The sequence below is a fragment of the Dreissena polymorpha genome, chromosome 6 (assembly GCF_020536995.1).
Source record: "Dreissena polymorpha isolate Duluth1 chromosome 6, UMN_Dpol_1.0, whole genome shotgun sequence".
NCBI lineage: Eukaryota > Metazoa > Mollusca > Bivalvia > Myida > Dreissenidae > Dreissena > Dreissena polymorpha.
In genome coordinates this window covers 31305846-31326209 of record NC_068360.1, presented here as the reverse complement: position 1 = coordinate 31326209, position 20364 = coordinate 31305846, and the positions used below count along the sequence as shown (strand labels likewise).

At 36.9% G+C, this 20364-nt stretch overlaps 1 protein-coding gene across 4 annotated transcripts in view; it reads right to left on the bottom strand.

Moving 5' to 3' along the window:
• The window catches only part of LOC127833318 (disks large homolog 1-like), a 187099-nt gene that overhangs the window by 89806 nt on the left and 76929 nt on the right, over positions 1–20364 (bottom strand). For all 4 annotated transcript variants that reach the window (XM_052358495.1, XM_052358497.1, XM_052358496.1 and 1 more), the window contains exons 6-7: positions 19944–19991; positions 18650–18774 (exon numbers count right to left, since the gene is read on the bottom strand). In XM_052358495.1, the coding sequence (XP_052214455.1) occupies positions 18650–18774; positions 19944–19991 (173 nt within the window). The remainder of the gene's footprint in view (positions 1–18649; positions 18775–19943; positions 19992–20364) is intronic.

Sequence of the window (20364 nt, the reverse complement as noted above, 5' to 3'; positions counted from 1 at the left end):
ATCCCGCAAAATACATCAGTGCCAGAAAACAATTAGTAATTGGTGTAGGCATCACATGAACATTGAAAAACAATCAATCCTCAACACAATGTCTTGATTAAATCAATAATTTACCACAAAGACTAAATATGTAAAAAGTAAATGAATATATAGGAATAATGAAACGCCAAATAAAATCATCATAGAGAGAAATTCGTATTTGCAGGTCAAATGAATGCCATCCAACAAATAAGAAAACTTCCGATGTCTGCACAGCCATTGCCCAATAATCTGCAATTAGCTGGTGCCTTTAACCCTTTGCATGCTGGGATATTTATCGTCTGCTAAATTGGTGTCTGCTGAATTTCTAAACGCATAATTTTTTTCAAAGACCTATTTCAGAATAGCAAACAGTTTGGATCCTGACTGTTTGCAAAGGCCTTTAAAATTTGGTTCCAGCGCTAAAAGGGTTAAATTAACAGTAGTATAAAAGCTTACATAAGTTTGCATAGATACAACAATGAATACAATTTGCTCTTAGAAATGTATATGACAGCCAATGAAACTGAACTTCTAACTATATAGCCTGTGTAATTTGAAGCAATTCTTTCGTGACATTTGTTAAGTATTTAAAAGCTACCTTAATGTCAGTAAAAAATAATGCTTTTCTCAAAAATTTCTAAGAAAGATACAAGGAACAACGATATTAAACAATGAGGTCAAGAAAGTGACAAAATATTAAACTGATCATATGACAAATAACTGTCAGATCAATAATTGTTATCACAAAAATTATAAAAATTATAAACACAACAACAAGTTGCGCTAAGTTAAGCTAAACCCGGGCACTCAAAGCTAAAAATCTCAAACCTAATTAGCGACCACTTTGAACACTTTCCATAAATCCCAATTAATGCAATAAAACAAAGATTACACTGGTAATCTTAAAGTATTGTTCCAATCAAATATGTTGACACAGGGTACTGTTAATACAATTTCTATATAACTCCACGCTAAAATTGTCACAAACATTTTCACTCATCATTCTTCCGCCTATCTGTGTCCCAGACGGCATCTCATACGTAGATATTTCTTCATTTAGGATGTGAAAACAGTTTATGAGCCTGTCCACAGGGTTTATGATCGGTCCTCGCACACGTAATGGACTCACATCCACGCTTTACAAGCCATTATATTTCCCATAGTCCTCCAAGATTGGCACATTCAAACTTGTGAATCATTATTATTTTATGACTGCAAGAGTTTCACCCACCAATATACACAGTTACATTAACAGTTTTTCCTGGCTTTTAGGTATATGCAGTAATACAACTACTAATTTTATTACAACTTGCACATCATTTTCATTTATAAAAGATGAGCACAATGACAGAACTCGGAAAATCTACTGATATATGCAAACATTTCCTTTTTAATTGTATTTTTTTAATTCTCAAAGATGATTTATGAAGTGTTGCATTAATAGCAGACTTTTCCATGAATAATTTATATTGGTTCTTTATTATAATAGCTATCAGCGGCAATAAACAATCATTAAAGGCTTTATTTTGTACAAATATAACAACAATTATTATACAGTTATAGAAAAAATTAAGATTAATTAACGCAATACAATTTTTTAAAGAATATGCTTTGTTATTTAGGTCATATCACTTTCAAACAATTTTCTGTATTTTAACATTGTAACTTAAAGATGTAAAAATCAAAAAAATAAATTAAATTCATCATAAAAACACCTCAGTTTTATTTTTTTATTTATTTAAATATTAAACATGTTTCATCCAAAGCTTTCATCAGTAACTTTGTAATACCAAAATATATGGAAAATTGCCATGGCAATTGACAATCCAAACAAAGCAATAAACCCATCCACTCCACTGCTGCACAATCACCTATCCAAATAAGGCCACTGAAAGCATTTCAATCAATCCAATTATTTAAGGCTTCTGAAGGCATTTTCTTCCTCTAAATGATAAGAGAACTTTATTGACATACATCAGCTGCTATATATCCAATCATATTCCAGGCATTTCCTTATGTTACTTTGGACCTCGTTCTTGGAAAACTGGGCTAAATGCATGTACATAAAGTACTTCCCTTATTTGCCTGTGAAGTCCGCACAGGCCAATCAGGAACGACAATTTCTGCCTAGAATTGATTTTCATTAGAAGATACTTCCTTTAAACTAACAAGGTGCGTTTGTGAAACACAATGTCCCCCTATATGACGTTTGACCTTGTAGGATGACCTTGACCCTTCACCACTCAAAATGTGCAGCTCCATGAGATACACATGCATTTCAAATATAAAATTGCTAGCTTCAATATTGCAGAAGTGACATTACATGAGCAATTTTGACCCATATATTTGACCTTGAAGGATGACCTTGACCTTCCACCACTTAAAATGTGCAGCTCCATGAGATACACATGCATGCCAAATATCAAGTTGCTATCTTCAATATTGCAAAAGTATTCATTAAATTAGCAATTTTGGCCACATATATTTGACCTCTGACCTTAAAGGATGACCTTGACCTTGACCTTTCACCACTCAAAATGTGCATCTCCATGAGATACACATGCATGCCAAATATCAAGTTGCTATCTTCAATATTGCAAAAGTACTCATAAAATGAGAGATTTTGGCATACATGCCATAATTTTTCAGACCAATTTCGGAACATTGAGTTAAAATGTCCAGGACTTTTGCTGATTTTCCGGGACATGTAAAAAATTTTGCGATATTTATAGACATGTGCATTTTGGGTACGTTTTTTTTTGTTTCGCATCGTTAATTGCAAAAGTTCGAAAGCCTATCCGAAATACACTTGATCTATTAACGTCAAATTAAACATTACTACTTCCGTTACTAGATACAAGCCACGTGTTTTCAGTGTAAGCGTTCTATACTAGATGGTGACGTCACTGCGTTATTGTTATTAAGACCGGTGTGTAACGCGTAGTTGTTGATACGCCTTTATTCATTTATAACATTTATATAATAAAAAATACAACAATACAGTACCGTTAGATCGCCAACTCAAATCAATTCACAATACATACAACCAATCACAATAAAACAAATACAACAAAACAGTAACGTGCGAACATAAACTGCTTTTAATTTTTTACTCAGCGATGTTGGACTTCAGATGTGTGAACAACTATCCTTTGCCCTTACGCAGCAGGAAATAATGACGTAGTAGATTAAAGTCAATTAACAACCACATTAACCCTTTCCTTGACAGCCATTTAGCCAATATAAGCCTCTCCAGTTACCACAAGACCTAGCTGCCTGCTGACCAGTGGCTGATAGCCATCTTATCAATATCAGTACCCCATCTTTACAGGCATTTTTGGAAAAACGCTGTTTTATGACCCTCATTGCTTTTGAACCTGATATTCTCATAAAAACTGAAATATTATTGAAAAATACTCATATGAAAGTTTTAGCTAATAAAATTTCCTTTCCTGTGGTCTAAACTGTATGTTTCTACCTTAATTTATTGGTCAGTTATAGTCATGCAAAGTTGACCGTTGTGTGTTTAACTGCGTTTAAATGCAAATCTACCTCTTTGGAAACGCAACCCTCATTGCTTTTAAACCTGATTTTCTACATAAAAGTTGAAATAATATTGAAAAAGACTCAATATGAAAGTTTTAGCTAATAAAATTTCCTTTCCTGTGGTGTAAACTTATGTTTTAACAATTTAATTGGATGTTGCATAATGTGCCATGAATATTCATATAATCAATTTGCATTTTGCATTTTATTACTGATCGAAATACGGCAATGACGGCGTCTTCAATAAGTCTTCAGTTCGTGTATTTATTTTAGGCGGCTACTTTATTATCAAATACTCCATTTTATAATCTGATCGTCGACATATAACTTTATAACCCAGAAGTCGCCGACAAACCCGTGTATTCGTGTACCAAATTACAAAACGCCGAGGTAACATGGCAAGCGCGCCAACGTCATCTGAAGACTACTGCTGCGTCCGGTAAACATGTTTATTCAAAGTGTCTAGAACCCGTGTTTCTTATCCCTAAATGTTAGATTAGCATGTGCGCTATTAATTATTATGTTGGTCAGTTTAAAGGCATATTGAAGACCGCCGACTGCGTCTTTGTTTTATTGCCCAATCAAGCACCGATAATCCAATATCCTGTGTATTACGAAACACAAACTTTAGATAAGCACGTGTCGTTTGTAAAAACATTTGAGTGTACATGCCATTCTGCACAAGTTAATCTGGGACAACATTCTACGCAAATGCATAAAGCCAAGTTTTCCAAAAACGGGGCTCCTTCTTTCATAGGCATATGATTGTAGGTGGATTTGTGGTCCAGTGTTTCTAACCCGTTCACTTCACAATAAGGTTGTTTCAAGTTTGATTCCCCTCTCATGGATCATGGTGGGGGGATAGCTTTAAAGCAGCATAACCGGCTTCTTAACCTCACAATAACTTACACATGTGCCTTGTGGTGCACATAACATGAACTTCTATGATTTCGTTGTAACTATAAAGACTATTATGTGAAATTTATCAATAAAATTGCTTCTGTTACTGTATATGCTTACCTTATATATATTTTTATCCCAAAAGACCAAACTCCCTATAATTAAAAATCCTATATCTACAACTATATCTGTCTTGATAGGGAGGTGCAAGGGATTTGTTTGATTTTGTACATGTGCTTTTTAACTATGATGAGATTTCGAAAAACTTAAAATACATTTTCTTTCTGTCTTTAATAACCTTATTCCATATAAATATGTATGGAAACCTAACACAAAGTCTCATACTTTTCATTGTGTGTATGTACTTTTTATATTACTTAACTGTAGCATTTGTATTCTCTAAATGATAATTTACAATGGCAGAATTTGCAATCCCTCAAAAATATGGGAACATGGAAGATGTTAACGCAATAACAAACTATATAATACTTAAGTTCACACCCATGCCTGTTAAGCAACAGTTGCTTTTAAGGAACAACTATTAAACACAATTATTTGTTCCAGAACCGACAATAATGTGCAATAAATAGTGTTGAAGTATAAACTAAAACACTTTCTCCATTTCTTTTAATATTTTAAGTGAAAAACAATAAGTGCATTCTGAATGTATGAGGTGCTTGTAATTTATAGAATTTATTTCCGGTCTGACCAGTTATTATCCTTACTTATTACATTCAAACTACACTGCAACGCTGACATATCGCTGACCAGTACATCGCGCTGTCGAATATATCGCGCTTTGGCTATGGCTCCCAAAAATCTGACGAGCATAATCACTAAATGACATGTTTTAATCTGAGAATTCGCTAACCTAAGCAAAAAACCGGTTCAAGCTAGTATTAACACCCTATATTTCTTGGCTTACTATGGCATGCATTGAAGCATGAAAAACAGTCGATAAGTGACAGTGTTGTTTACACAGGGCTGGGGTTGTTTTTAACACTTAAGAAATAACCAATTAGTGTCATTGCAAAGGTAATAATGGCAGTTTACTGGTATATAAATCGTTAAATTTCGGTACTGGTCATGAATTTCTTTGTTCTGATAAAAAGCGCGCGAAAAATTGGCTTGGGTGTATTTATTTGTAAATAAAAATTTTGTAGCGGGTACAACATTGAGATAATTTCATTTCCATTAAAAGTTTCGTTGTAAATTTCAACTAAAGTACCTCGGTATCTCGCGAATTATGAGGCATTGACATTTCCTCTTAATAAAATATAATTCAAACACGCTGTATTGTTACCGTTACGCTGTTTCAGTTCCTTCATTAGGACTATTTATAAGGGTAAATTCGAACCTATGCACAATTATATTTTATACGTTTTTGACGGCAAGAATTCTTCTTTTTAGCTGAATCGCGAGCGATCGTACATGAAAATAAAAAATATAATTTAGATTTTGGCTTTTATGATAAATACAGATGTGTATGTATTTATGAAAATGTTTATTGTAGAATTGGTTTGCAATTATTACTATACAAATAAGTAGCAGCTCCGTATATAAAATGAAAACACTGGGGAAATTTGACGGATTAACCGCAATACATCTAGATAATTAAGTTAGACATTTCTCGAGTTATATCGTGCGCCACATATATCACACTCGCGATCTTGTGACCCCACCAACCGCGATATATCGGCGTTGCAGTGTATTTAAATGTCAGAATGCTTTTTTGGTCTTGAAACAAGGCCATCACTTCACATAAAGACTAGAGCTTTGTCACAGACATGACGTATACCCCCACATGCTGCATTGACACAGACTATTTTGCATGCTCTCCTCACAAAACAAGAGAAGCTAATTTATGGCGATTTTTAAGACTTTTGAACTCTTGCATTCTTTCGCATGACACGCTGTTCAAAGACGGTGAAAAAAATTAATGTACAGAGTCATTTTAAAATCTCACAATGAATGACATAGTTATGGCCTGGACAAGATCATTTATGGCCATTTTTTTACCTTTGAACTTAAAGTGTGACCTTGACCTTGGGGATATCGACGTAATTCTTTCGTGCAACACACTGTCCAATGATGGTGAACAAATGTGCCAAATTATTTTAAAATCTTACAATGAACGACATAGTTATGGCCCAGACAAGCCCATTTATGGCCATTTTTGACCTTTGAACTCAAAGTGTGACCTTGGAGATATTGACGTAATTCTTTTGTGCAACACACCGTCCAATGATGGTGAACAAATGTACCAAATGATTTTAAAATCTCGCAATGAACGACATAGTTATGGCCCAGACTAGCTCATTTATGGCCATTTTTGACCTTTGAACTCAAAGTGTGACCTTCACCTTGGAGATATCAACGTAATTCTTTCGCACAACACACCATCCAATGATGGTGAACAAATGTGCCAAATGATTTTAATATCTCACAATGAACGACATAGTTATGGCCCGGACAAGCTCATTTATGGCCATTTTTGACCTTTGAACTCAAAGTGTGACCTTGACCTTGGAGATGTGATGTAATTCTTTCACACGACACACCGTCCTATTATGGTGAACAAATGTGCCACATGATTTTAAAATCTCACAATAAACAACATAGTTATGGCCCAGACAACCTCATTTATGGCCATTTTTGACCTTTGAACTCAAAGTATGACCTTGGAGATATCAATGTAATTCTTTCACGCAACACAACGTCCAATGATGGCGAACAAATGTGCCAAATGATTTTAAAACCTCACAATTAACAACATAGTTATGGCCTGGACAAGCTCATTTATGGCCATTTTTGACCTTTGAACTCAAAGTGTGACCTTGACCTTTGAGATATTGAAGAAATTCTTTCACGCTACACACCGTCCAAGGATGGTGAACAAATATGCCAAATGATTTTAAAATCTCACTATGAACGACATAGTTATGGCCCAGACAAGATCATTTATGGCCATTTTCGACCTTTGAACTCAAAGTGTGACCTTGACCTTTAAGATATTGACGTAATTCTTTTGCAGGACACACCGTCCAACGATGGTGAAGAAATGTGCCGAATGATTTTAAAATCTCACAATCAACGACAAAGTTATGGCCCGGACAAGCATTTAACCTTTGAACTCCAAGTGTGACCTTGACCTTGCAGATATCGACGTAATTCTTTCGCGCGACACACCATCCCATTCTTGTGAGCAAATGTACCAAGTCATTTTAAAATCGTACAATAAATGACATAGTTATGGTCCAGACAAACTTACAGTTTAAAATGCACTAAGTGACCCTGTGACCTAGTTTTTGACCCGGCATCACACATATTCAAACTTAACCTAGACATCATCTAAATACAACTTCTGACTTAGTTTGGTGTAGATCGGATGAAATTTTCGGGACAGACAGACCGACAGACAGACAAAGTGACTCCTATATAGCCCCCATTACCAGTAATGGGGGTATAATAAAGGTGCATGTTGCAGGTAATACGGTATTATAATTATTTGCAGTAATGATCATGTACCACTAGATCCGTAGGGTTTTCCCCAACTATAGTTTATTTCAGGAAATGATACTCTCTCTGTGAAAAGGGGGTTTAATGAATATGCTTTAAGTGTCGTCTAAGATAAGCCTGTACAGTCTACACAGGCAAATCAAGGACTACACTTTTCGCTTATATTGTATTGTAAGACTGTTCTTGATGAAAATTTAGTTAAGGCGGAATGTGTCGACCTTGACAAGCCTGTGCGTACTGCACAAGCTTATCTGGGTTGACAATCAAAACACACGCACGCCTTTTCACAGGGCGAGGCTCATTTGTCAAATTGCACAACTATTAAACTGTGCATGGCAAAAAATTATGCATACAAGCAATCAAAGGGGAAACATCACCAAAAAGGGTGAATAACCACACCTAAATGTCCACTTACAAGTGCACCAGAATTCTCTCCCATACGGCCTCAATATCTAACAGACTTTTAGGTTGGTTATGGGGGAAAACATTACACAGTAGGAGTGAAATTTGAAAGAGTAGTTAATGGTGTAGTGTTGCTTTGAACCTGCCATAGTCTGCTTTTTTCTCAACTGTTAATTTAAAGCATAAATAACTTCAAAGTGGTTGAATGCATTATTTATATTTTTGACAAACTTTAGTGAGTTCTTGATGCCTGTACTTCAGGTATCATAAATACAGGATGTACATTATGACATGTAAGCAGTGATTCCAATAGAGCAGTACTTTCTATCCAAATATTGTTGGAAGACCGAATATTGCTTTTCACAAACCTAGATTTGGCAGTTTTAAACCCATTTAAATCTTTCTTACAGAGAAATTATTTCAAAATTGTTTCTCATAAACATTGTATTGTATCTGTAAACAAATGGTAAGTGTTTTTGCTTCCTTCTGTGTTTACTTGTATACATTTTCAACAAATAAAAAACAAGAGATGTGTTTGCCAGAAACACAATGACCCCTAATGCGCCGCTTTGAATAAAAAAAATTACCTTGGACCTTGAAGGATCACCTTGACCTTGACCTTTCACCACTCAAAATGTGCAGCTCCATGAGATACATATGCATGCCAAATATCAAGTTGCTACGTTCAATATTGCAAAAGTTATGAAGAAGGTTAAAGTTTTGGTTAAAGTTCTTTAATTTTTGTTTGACCTTTGACCTTGAAGGATGACCTTGACCATGACATTTCATCACTCAAAATGTGCAGCTCCATGAGATTCATATGCATGCCAAATATCAAGTTGCTATGTTCAATATTGCAAAAGTTATGAAGAAGGTTAAAGTTTTGGTTAAAGTTTTGGGACACACACACACACACACACAGACACATACAATGACAGACAGGCCAAAAACAATATACCCCCGATCTTTCGATCCGGGGGCATAAAAACAATACCCAACAAACAATCAATCAATACAAATGACATATTTGCTTTGTGTTAGTGGATATTTTGATGTTTTGAACAGCATTTCAGTCATATCACTGCTGTTAACTAACCATTGTTCTCACACTTTCCGGGGTTAGCTGGTTTACCAGTACTAAGTGCACATACTGATGCCAGATACTTACAACTTCCCTACTTGAATCAGAGGTCGGATGGGTGTGGGGGTGAGGGGGGGGTGGAGTGGCCAGATACTTACAACTTCCCTACTTGAATCAGAGGTCGGGTGGGTGTGGGTGTGGGGGGGGGTGGAGTGGCCAGATACTTACAACTTCCCTACTTGAATCAGAGGTCGGGTGGGTGTGGGTGTGGGGGGGGGGGGTGGAGTGGCCAGATACTTACAACTTCCCTACTTGAATCAGAGGTCGGGTGGGTGTGGGTGTGGGGGGGGGGGTGGAGTGGCCAGATACTTACAACTTCCCTACTTGAATCAGAGGTCGGGTGGGTGTGGGTGTGGGGGGGGGGGGTGGAGTGGCCAGATACTTACAACTTCCCTACTTGAATCAGAGGTCGGGTGGGTGTGGGGGTGGGGGGGGGGGGGTGGAGTGGCCAGATACTTACAACTTCCCTACTTGAATCAGAGGTCGGGTGGGTGTGGGTGTGGGGGGGGGGGGTGGAGTGGCCAGATACTTACAACTTCCCTACTTGAATCAGAGGTCGGGTGGGTGTGGGGGTGGGGGGGTGGAGTGGCCAGATACTTACAACTTCCCTACTTGAATCAGAGGTCGGGTGGGTGTAATACACAAGATTTCATGACCAATCTCCACTAAAGTTATGTGGCTTGGCCAGTGATCAAACATACAATCCTTGGATTCTGTAGTCCAGTACTGAACCAACTAAGCTAGCCGCCACGCTTCAATAGACCTATTATTTACATTTACGTCAGAAATATCTGCTGTTATGCTGCTTTTTATATACTTGGATTATAAATGTACTACAATCAATAGTGTATAATATGCATCAAATTAACAAAAAAGTTGAACATAAAAACTACAAAAAATAATTATATTCTGCAATGGGAACCAAAGCACTTGTTTAAAGCTGATGTGCCTCCTAACTCAGTAACTTGATCACAACAATGGACATAATTATGATGTAACAGATAGTTAATTTGTTGTAAAATACTAATCAATAACAGGGACCCCGGGGAATAAAAATAATAAAAATAACTATTCAACAACCCTTAAATTATTCATACTTAGACAGTTGACAAAAGATGGACTAAATTACTGCTTGGTTGGGAAGTAAATATGTGAGCACAAGCTAAACTACAGTTCTGACAGAAACTGATCCCCATCTTTTATTACAGCAATGTTTTTCACCATTTTAGGAATCGGGCCAGGGCCCATTATATAGGAAAATTGTGTCCTTCAGATTAAAATAGGAAAATTGTGTGGGTTTTTTGCTCCCAACAAATACATTAAAGTATTATACACAAGTGCTTGAAACAATATATTTGCTAAGGTTCAACTCATGAAGCTGGATAGATAAAGTGAAAGTTCAAATTGATTAACAAATAATTCACATATATATATATATATTAATTTTTTTTGGAAACCTTTAGTTCGAAATTTTGGGCAGTCATTTGGGAAATAAATCTATATACCTTTCCAGAGTGAGAATGGGGCAGAATTTCTGAAATTTTCGTTTAACCCTTTGCATGCTGGGAAATTTGTCGTCTGCTAGAATGTCGTCTGCTGAATTTATAAAATTAGCATTTTCTTCGATTTTTTTCAAAGAATACTATCAGAATAGCAAACAGTTTTGATCCAGATGAGACGCCACATTCTGTGGCGTCTCATCTGGATCAAAACTGTTTGCAAAGGCCTTCAAAATCTGGTTCCAGCACTGAAAGGGTTAAAGGAAGTCTCTTCTTCACACAAATCTAGTTTAGGCACAGGCTTATCAGGGCATTTTTGTGTAAAGGAAGTCTGTTCTGAACGAAAATCCAATTGATGGATAAAATGTTGTCCCTGATTAGCTTGAAGGGACTTCACAGGCTAATCTGAGATGACACTTTAAGCCCCTGCATTTAGCCCCATTTTCCCAGAGGGCCGCTCAGTTAATGATATCCAATAGTAAACAGATCATAACAGATTCATCCATTAAGGATGCAACCTTAGGAACCATCTAGGAGGCTAAGTAGGTGGAAATATAAGAAAACAATTCTCAAAATGCAGTGGGATTCGCTAGTTACCTGAATCAATTTGAAAATAATTCATGTCAGTGGTTACCTGTTCCTTCCAATACCTATCATATACAACTATTTATAGTTATAGCAATAATCACATAGATTAAAGGGTCGTCCCACTCACTATGGCAGATCTACAGACGGGAGGTTAGCCTGAGCAGTCCACACAGGCTTATCAGTGACAACACTTTCTTCCTAGACTGGATTTCTGTTCAGAACAGACTTTATATACACAAAACTGCCATAGCCTGTGCAAACTGCACAGGCTTATCTGGGATGACACTTTATGCGTATGCATCAAGCCTTGTTTTACCAGAGTGAGGCTCGAGTTCAGTCCCATCAAACTGACAATGCTAACACTTAATCTGGGGATGTTCTCTGCTATTTTCAAGAACTGGCAGAATATACACATGACACTTGTCATAAATTTTGTGGAAAATAGCAGTAGTTGCAGATATTTATTAGCTTTGAAGACAACACTGATTGCAGACAGATGCACAACTAGAGTCAACTGAAGTAAATAACAAAGAACAAGTTTAGTTCAGTTCACCAGGATATGGCCTCCCTGAAATCTCATTCAGCGGAACAACCCAATATGCCCATATCCACCCAGTGGGAAAAATGCATATAACGGTTTATGAAATTATGATAAAATTCAAATGCACTAACACGAAAAGTAGCATATGCATTATCAAAGGGCAATAACTCTCTGAAAATTATTTGGACTGGAATGACCTGACGAGGATGTGCATGCCCACATCATAGGAATGCTGCATATAAAGTTTATTCATTGATCACAAGTGTCTGAGATCTAAAATGGAAAAAAACGCATGACGGACATAGCATAAAAAGAATCCAAGGCCAATAACTAACTAAAACATCACTGGACGACAACAACCTCACAAGGATGACAATGTCCACTTTATAGGAATGCTGCATATCAAGTTCCATCGCGTTTATAAATGTCTGAGAACTTGCCGGAAACAAAAAGCAGCATAATAATCAAAGGGCAATAACTTTTATCAAAGGAAAACTAGAGCTTTGTCACAGACCTGACGAATACCCCCACATGCCGCATTGACACAGAATATTTTGCATGTTGTCTTCACAAAAAACAGCTGACACCATGCTCAATGTTTTAAACGCACTAAGTGACCCCGTGACCTAGTTTTTGGCCCGGCTTGGCCCATGTTCGATTTTGACCTACACATCATCTAGATACAACATCTGACCAAGTTTGGTGATGATCGGATGACAACAACTTGACTTTGAGAGCGGACACTTAATACGGACCGACAGACAGACTGACAGACCGAACGACCACCCGACAGACAGACAAGCTCAATCCTATATCCCCCCCTAAACTTCGTTTGTGGTGGTATAACAATTCAATGTAAAATCATTTGACGGCAAGGACCGGACAATGAGGATGTGCATGCCCACCCTTCTAGGATTCTGCATATCATATTTAATCAAATGGACCCACATCAAGAAGGCCAAAAACACGTAATAGGAAAGTTGGTTTCTGCCCATGCAAGTCAATTCTATCAAAATTCAAATTCGGACGGGCGGCAAAAGTGGCAACTATATTATCCCTTCTTTTTTGGAGCACAAAAAATGTTTTCAGTATGATTGAAATGATTGAGATAATAAAAAGAGATGTAAAAGAGACAATTTAACTGACATACCGTGTATATATCCCCCAGAAACTTCTGGTCGCTGGAGCATATCTCTGTCTAATTACTTTAATCATTTATCCATTTGTATTTACTTTCACTTTTCATGTATGTGAACTCACTCAATGCCCAAGGTCATTTTTTTGTTACAATTAAGTCCTACAATCAATTATTTAAATTTAAAGAACAATCATGACAGTGGAATAAACAGTCTGAGCAACAGAAGATTTCTACACTAAATATTCATTGATGCTGGGTCCATGTACTAGTTCCACGTGTCAAGGTAAAGTAAGACCACCTTTACTATCCCCATATAAGCATCAAGGCATGATACATTGATGAGGCGCATTTGTCGTAGATAAGGTGCATTTGTCATTTATAAGGTGCATTTGTATATATATACCAAATTCTCAAACTTTGCATAATTTTACTCCATTAATGTTCATACAAACTTAAAATCGCAACATCTTTTTGTATGCATTTCATGCTAAATTCTGAAAGATTGCTTAATAAAACACCTTTTTGTGTGCATATATTGCTATTCCTGTAGTTAAAGAGCCATCTAATTATGTAGACACATATCCAATATTTGAACCATGCACCAAAATGTTCTTGTATGCGATCCACAGTTTGACACAATATAATACAGCATTTATATTTATATATATATCATTCATCATATATTCCATCGTCAGAATTATTGAGCAGGAATGTAGCCATCATTTCCAAATGAATAGCGTGTCGATCCACAACTTCTCTCTATCTAAATTTATACAGCACACATATCCTTATCAACACAATACATCTACGTCGGGTTCTTCCAAGAACATAAATTGTTTAAAGAACCGACAGCTGATCAAGACCATGTCACATTGTTCTGTTTTTGTTTTTTACATATAATATTCATTGGCAACCTTAGCCAATAATTTACTGCAAAATGCTAGTAATTCATTTTCTTCAAACACAAACACATTATTAGTGAAATGCCAAGGTATTTGTTGTAGCTGACACTAGTTCTATTCATCCCACACTAACTTATATAATATTTATAATTTGTTAAACGAAAACACTCGAATTAGACCACTTCACTGTATAAACCATTCAGAATGTTCCTGGTGCAAAAAATGATATTTACAATAATGGTAAAGTTGGCATATATTCAAGCAAAATGATGTATTCATGAATAGAATCCCACAGGGAACAGACAACAGTCCATGATACTGTATCTATCCTGCATACAAAACAACAGTGTATAAATAATAAATGGGTCATGCTCTGTGAAAAGGGGGTTTAATGCATATGTGTAAAGTGTGGTCCCAGACTGCACAGGCTAATCAGGGACAACACTTTCCGCATAAACTGGATTTTTCCACGAAGGCACTATCTTTTTAAAAAACAAAAGATAAAATAAAGCAGAAAGTGTTGTCCCTGGTTAGCCTGTGCGGACTGCCCAAATACAATTAATAATAGGCGACAGTCACGATTGATATCTTATTCCTTGAGGTGACAGTATTTCATAAATCATCACACATAGTGCCACTTGTTTTTTTTTAATTATTGTTCAGAAAATACTTAAATCATAAAGAGTTTGTTACATATCTGGAGTGCTAATAATACGAGAGTGCCAAGATGGCCCTAGTTCGCTCCCCTGAGAGGAGTCGGTTCATTCAATCTTTACCAAATGTCAAACTTGACCAGACAAACATCCTGGTCAAGTTTCATCATTATTTCATCTGCGAGTCATGATCAATGTACCTATGAAGTTTCATGATCCTAGGCGTAAGCATTCTTGAGTTATCATCTGGAAACCATTTTTCTAAGTTGAGTCACCATGACCTTGACAGCCATTGTGTGAATAAGCTTTATGGCACTGTGACCTTGACCTAGTGACCTGATAATCAATAGGGGTCATCTGCGAGTCATGATCAATATACCTATGAAGTTTCATGAACCTAGGCATAAGCATTCTTGAGTTATCATCCAGAAACCATTTTATTATTTCAGGTCACCGTGACCTGGACCTTTTACCTAGTGACCTGAAAATCAATAGGGGTCATCTGCGAGACATGATCATAATACCTATGAAGTTTCATGATCCTAGGCATAAGCGTTCTTGAGTTATCATCCAGAAACCATTTTACTATTTCAGGTCCACGTGACCTTGACCTTTGACCTAGTTACCTGAAAATCAATAGGGATCATCTGCGAGTCATGATTAATGTACCTTTGAAGTTTCATAATCCTAGGCATAAGCGTTCTTGAGTTATCATCTGGAAACCATTTTACTATTTCGGGTCACCGTGACCTTGACCTTTGACCTAGTGACCTGAAAATCAAAAGGGGTCATCTACCAGTCATGATCAATGTACCTATGAAGTTTCATGATCCTAGGCCTAAGCGTTCTTGAGTTATCATCCGGAAACCATTTTATTATTTCGGGTCATCGTGACCTTGACCTTTGACCTAGTGACCTGAAAATCAATAAGGGTCATCTACGAGTTATGATCAATGTACCTATGAAGTTTCATGATCCTAAGTCTTGAGTTATCATCCGGAAAGCATTTTACTATTTCGGTTAATCGTGACCTTGACCTTTGACCTAGGGACCTGAAAATCAATAGGGGTCATCTGCAAGTCATGATCAATGTATCTATGAAGTTTCATGATCCTAGGCATAAGTGTTCTTGACTTATCCCCCGGAAACCATTTTACTATTTCGGGTCATCGTGACCTTGACCCTTGACCTAGTGACCTGAAAATCAATAGGGGTCATCTGCGAGTCATGATCAATGTACCTATGAAGTTTCATGATCCTTGGCATAAGCGCTCTTGAGTTATCATCCGGACCCCATCTGGTGGATGGACGAACTGTTCGACATGAGCAAAACAATATACCCCCTCTTCTTCGAAAGGGGGGGGGGCATAATCAGAAAACTGCCCCCCTCCCATCAGCCATGTTATTCAACTGACCGGAACCATTTTTTTTAACTCAACTCTCGTATCAAGGAAACAAATGTTCTGAGCAAATTTCATGAAAATTGGGCCAAAAATGTGACTTCTACTGTGTTCACATGTTTTCACTTTATACATATAGAGAAAAATGCCCCGCCCACTGGCGGCCATGTTTTTTCACCGATCCCGACCATTTTCAATCTCCCCCGAGATATCAATAAAACCAATGTTTTGACCAACTTTCATGATGATTGGGCAAAAATTGTGACTTCTAGTGTTTACAAGGTTTCTCTATAGCCAAATAGGGTAAACTGCCACTATATACATATGGAGAAAAATGCCCCGCCCACTGGCAGCCATGTTTTTTCACCGATCTCAACCATTTTCGAACTTGTCCGAGACATCAATTGAATCAATGTTTTGACTAACTTTCATTATGAATGGGCAAATATTGTGACTTCTAGAGTGTTTACAAGGTTTCTCTATAGCCAAATAAGGAAAACTGCCCCGCCCACTGGCGGCCATGTTTTTCATTGGATCGGAACCACTTTTAAACTCAACCAAGATATCATTAAGAGAAACATTTTGACAAAGTTACATGAAGATTGGGCATGAAATGTGACTTCTACAGTGTTTACAAGGTTTTTCTTTTTTTTACCTAGTGACCTAGTTTTTGACCCGGCACAACCCAGTTTCGAACTCGGCCGTGATTTCATTGGGACAAAGCTTCTGACCAAGTTTCATGAAGATGGGACAAGAAATGTGGCCTCTAGAGTGATTATGAGCAAATAATAACCGACTGACAGACGGACGGACAGACGGAAGGACAAACGACAGACGAAGACCGGTCACAAAAGCTCACCTGAGCAATCAGGTGAGCTAAAAAGGAAGTCATTTTGTTCTTTATTGTAACATCATCTTACATGCTCCATGATTTTTTATGAATAAGTTTTTTTTCATAAATACAGCATAATTCAAAAGACAATTGCAGTGAACATTTAATATACAATAGGATTCAATATTGCGAAGATAAATTATGCACTGAACAATTTACAATATTATTTCTATGTAGGGCAATTGATGGTAATTCTTGGGGAAAAAATCTCTTCACTCAGCTATTCCCAGAAGAAGACAATTACAATGTACTGGCCTCCAATTATACTTCGATCATGATGCTTTTAATACATGCCTTTAATGATATTCTTAACTGATTTTTTCTGGCTCCCCCAAGTGTCATTATAGGCCATTACAGGCAAATTGATAACCAATTATGGAAAACATTCAAGGACCCTGTAGTTTATAAATTTCTAGCATGACAAACACTGAACTCTTTGCATGCCATTATGGTTAACCCTTTCGCAATCAGAAGCACAGTAAAAATGGCTATGTGCAAACAGCATAAAACCAGAACAGCCAACATTAACTCGCTGTTTGTTCAGGTTTCATGCTGTTTGCTGCTCATCGGTATCTAAGGGTTGGAAATGAAGCTTTTTAAACTTGAATTTAGTATGAAAGGTCTTAACTTTCTATGAGACTACAAATGTGTCAAAATATGTTTCTAAGTGGTAAAGGGTAAATCCTCCTGGCTCACAGAATCTACAACACGGACACAAGCTTTAACATCTGTGCAATATGAAGTACCTCATGAACAGATAGTGTTCTCTAGAGTTGCCAGACTTTTCCCAGACCTCTCCATATTGTATACATTGCGGGTTAAAAGCAGATCTATTGTATTCCATATAAAGACATGTATAAAGGAGTCAGTAGAATTATTGTAATGAAAATTGTCAATGTTTTTCTAATGTCCCACGCCCATTAATACTTTCAATATGGGCCAAAGTTCACAAACACATTCTTAGACTTAGAATCAATAAAAATGCCGGCAAGTTCGCATATATACTACCTAAACATGAAGCTTATACTATGAACACTTGATTCAGTACATGAATAATTATATTTTTATTGGTGTTAACTGCCACTCTCCACTTTTAAGTATTTTTGGACCTTATAAGCCTAAGAAATGGTTGGTGAATACGTTTCCAGATCTGTTGTGAATGCAATTTTAATAAAGCAGAACCAACAGTCTCTTACCTTAGATAACCTTAGATATCCATCTGCACCCCCCCCCCACCCCCCAACCCCCGATATGATTTTGGTGATTGGGTTTAATGCATGTTCCTAAAGAATTGTCCCAGATTAGCCCGTGCAGTCTGCACAGACTACAAATTAGCCTGTGCAGTCCCTAATGAGGAATGACATTTTCTGCATATATTATTGGGTATAATAGACTTCCTTTAAACATCTAATTTATAAAAGCACAAAGTGTTGTCCTTGATTAGGCTGTGCGGACTTCACGGGTAATTGCAAAGAACCAGAGACACCGAACAGTTACTGTCTCTTACCTTAGCCTTCCATCTGCTGCCGCAGCCCCTCCAGGTATGATCTTTGTGATGAAGATGCTTGGATCCTCGTCAACGTGAGGGTTGTCACTGCCGCCGGCGATGCTGAAACCCAGCCCTGTTGTACCCTGCAACCAACACAAGTGGTATCAGAGAAAAATCTAGGCTTTTGCATCAATAAGTCACAGGATACAAATATTTGAAAAAAATATGCGGCATAGAAAATCTACGAGTCCCAAACTTATTTGATGAGTCCTTGAGTGTTTTCCCTCTATGACTGAGTACCCTGCAAGCAACAGTAGTGGTATTGTAAAGTGGAATTATAGTGCCTGATTGTGATACAGGTAAGAAAGATCTCCATAAAAAGTCCTGTTTCCAAGCAAAGAAAGTTGTGTCACCTATCATCTGAAGCAAAATAGTCATGCATCCTATCTTGTTACATCAGCGTTTTTCTCACTACTTTGAGCTTGGCAAGTGGAAAAGTGTATATGTATAACACACTGAGACCATTTCTATCAAATTGACTACTGGATAATTGTAAATCAACGACTAAATCGACCAATCAAGGGTTTCTATTTAAAGATGTAAACAAAAGCTCATGGTTTTATAATCCAATAAATAAAGTGTAAACCATTGGACAAACAACCACTAAATGGTGTTGCTATACATTTTGGCCCAGCTCTGTGAAAAAGGGGTTTAATGCACATGCGTTAAGTGTCATCCCAGATTCGCCTATGCAGTCTGCACAGGCTTATCAGGGATGGCACTTTCCGCTTTTATGATATTTTTTGTTTAAAAAAAAGTCTCTTCCTAGCAAAAAATCCAGATTTGGTGGAAAGTGTCGTCCCTGATTAGCCAAAGCGGACTGCACAGGCTAATCTGGGAAGACACTTTATGTAGAATCTTTAACCCATATTTTCACAAAGCGTGACCCATTTCTATCAAGTGGTTAATAATCAGTTTCATAATGCTCATCACAATCGGGTCTTCACAATCTGAAATCAATGTTAAGCAATGGGCCAGGACTGGGGGAAGAAATAATTGTTTAGTTTTAAAAACTAATATGACCATTAATATTGGCAATTGTTTTAATCATATCTTGCTGTTTAATAATTGGACATTGATGGATGAATTACTATTGCTTAAAATCAAATTTTGGCCTTTAAACTCAGAGCGAACAAAAATTATTGGGCAAACTAACAATGAGACATGAGTTCTGTTCCTATAGCGATATTAGCTTTGAGCTATGGACAGCCATTACAATAAATTTCCATATAATTGCACACAAAAAACTCACCCTTTCCAATGGAATTTCTTCATACTCCCAGTCATTATCCCCGTTCATCTGAAATAGAACAACAAAACGTTTAATAGACTATTCATTGATGGCTATAACAGCCATCTCTAGCAGAAAAATATTGGCATGATGCAGTATTAAATAGACACATGCTTTAATCATCTAGAATGAAAGCAATCCTGGCTCCAAAATATTAAGTCTAGCTACAGTTGTTTCACTAATATACACTCTCAAATCAAGTTTAATTATAAAAGTGTATGATTTTTATTCAAGAATTGAACGGCTAAACATTGCTATTTTTGCTCATTTTTTTGTTGTTGTTCAAGAGTGTGACGTCTGGGTGTTGAGGTATCTGTTGTGCTGTTGGTAACAGTATGTTTTTGTCAGGTTTGTTTTTTAATGATTTACTGTTGACAAGAAT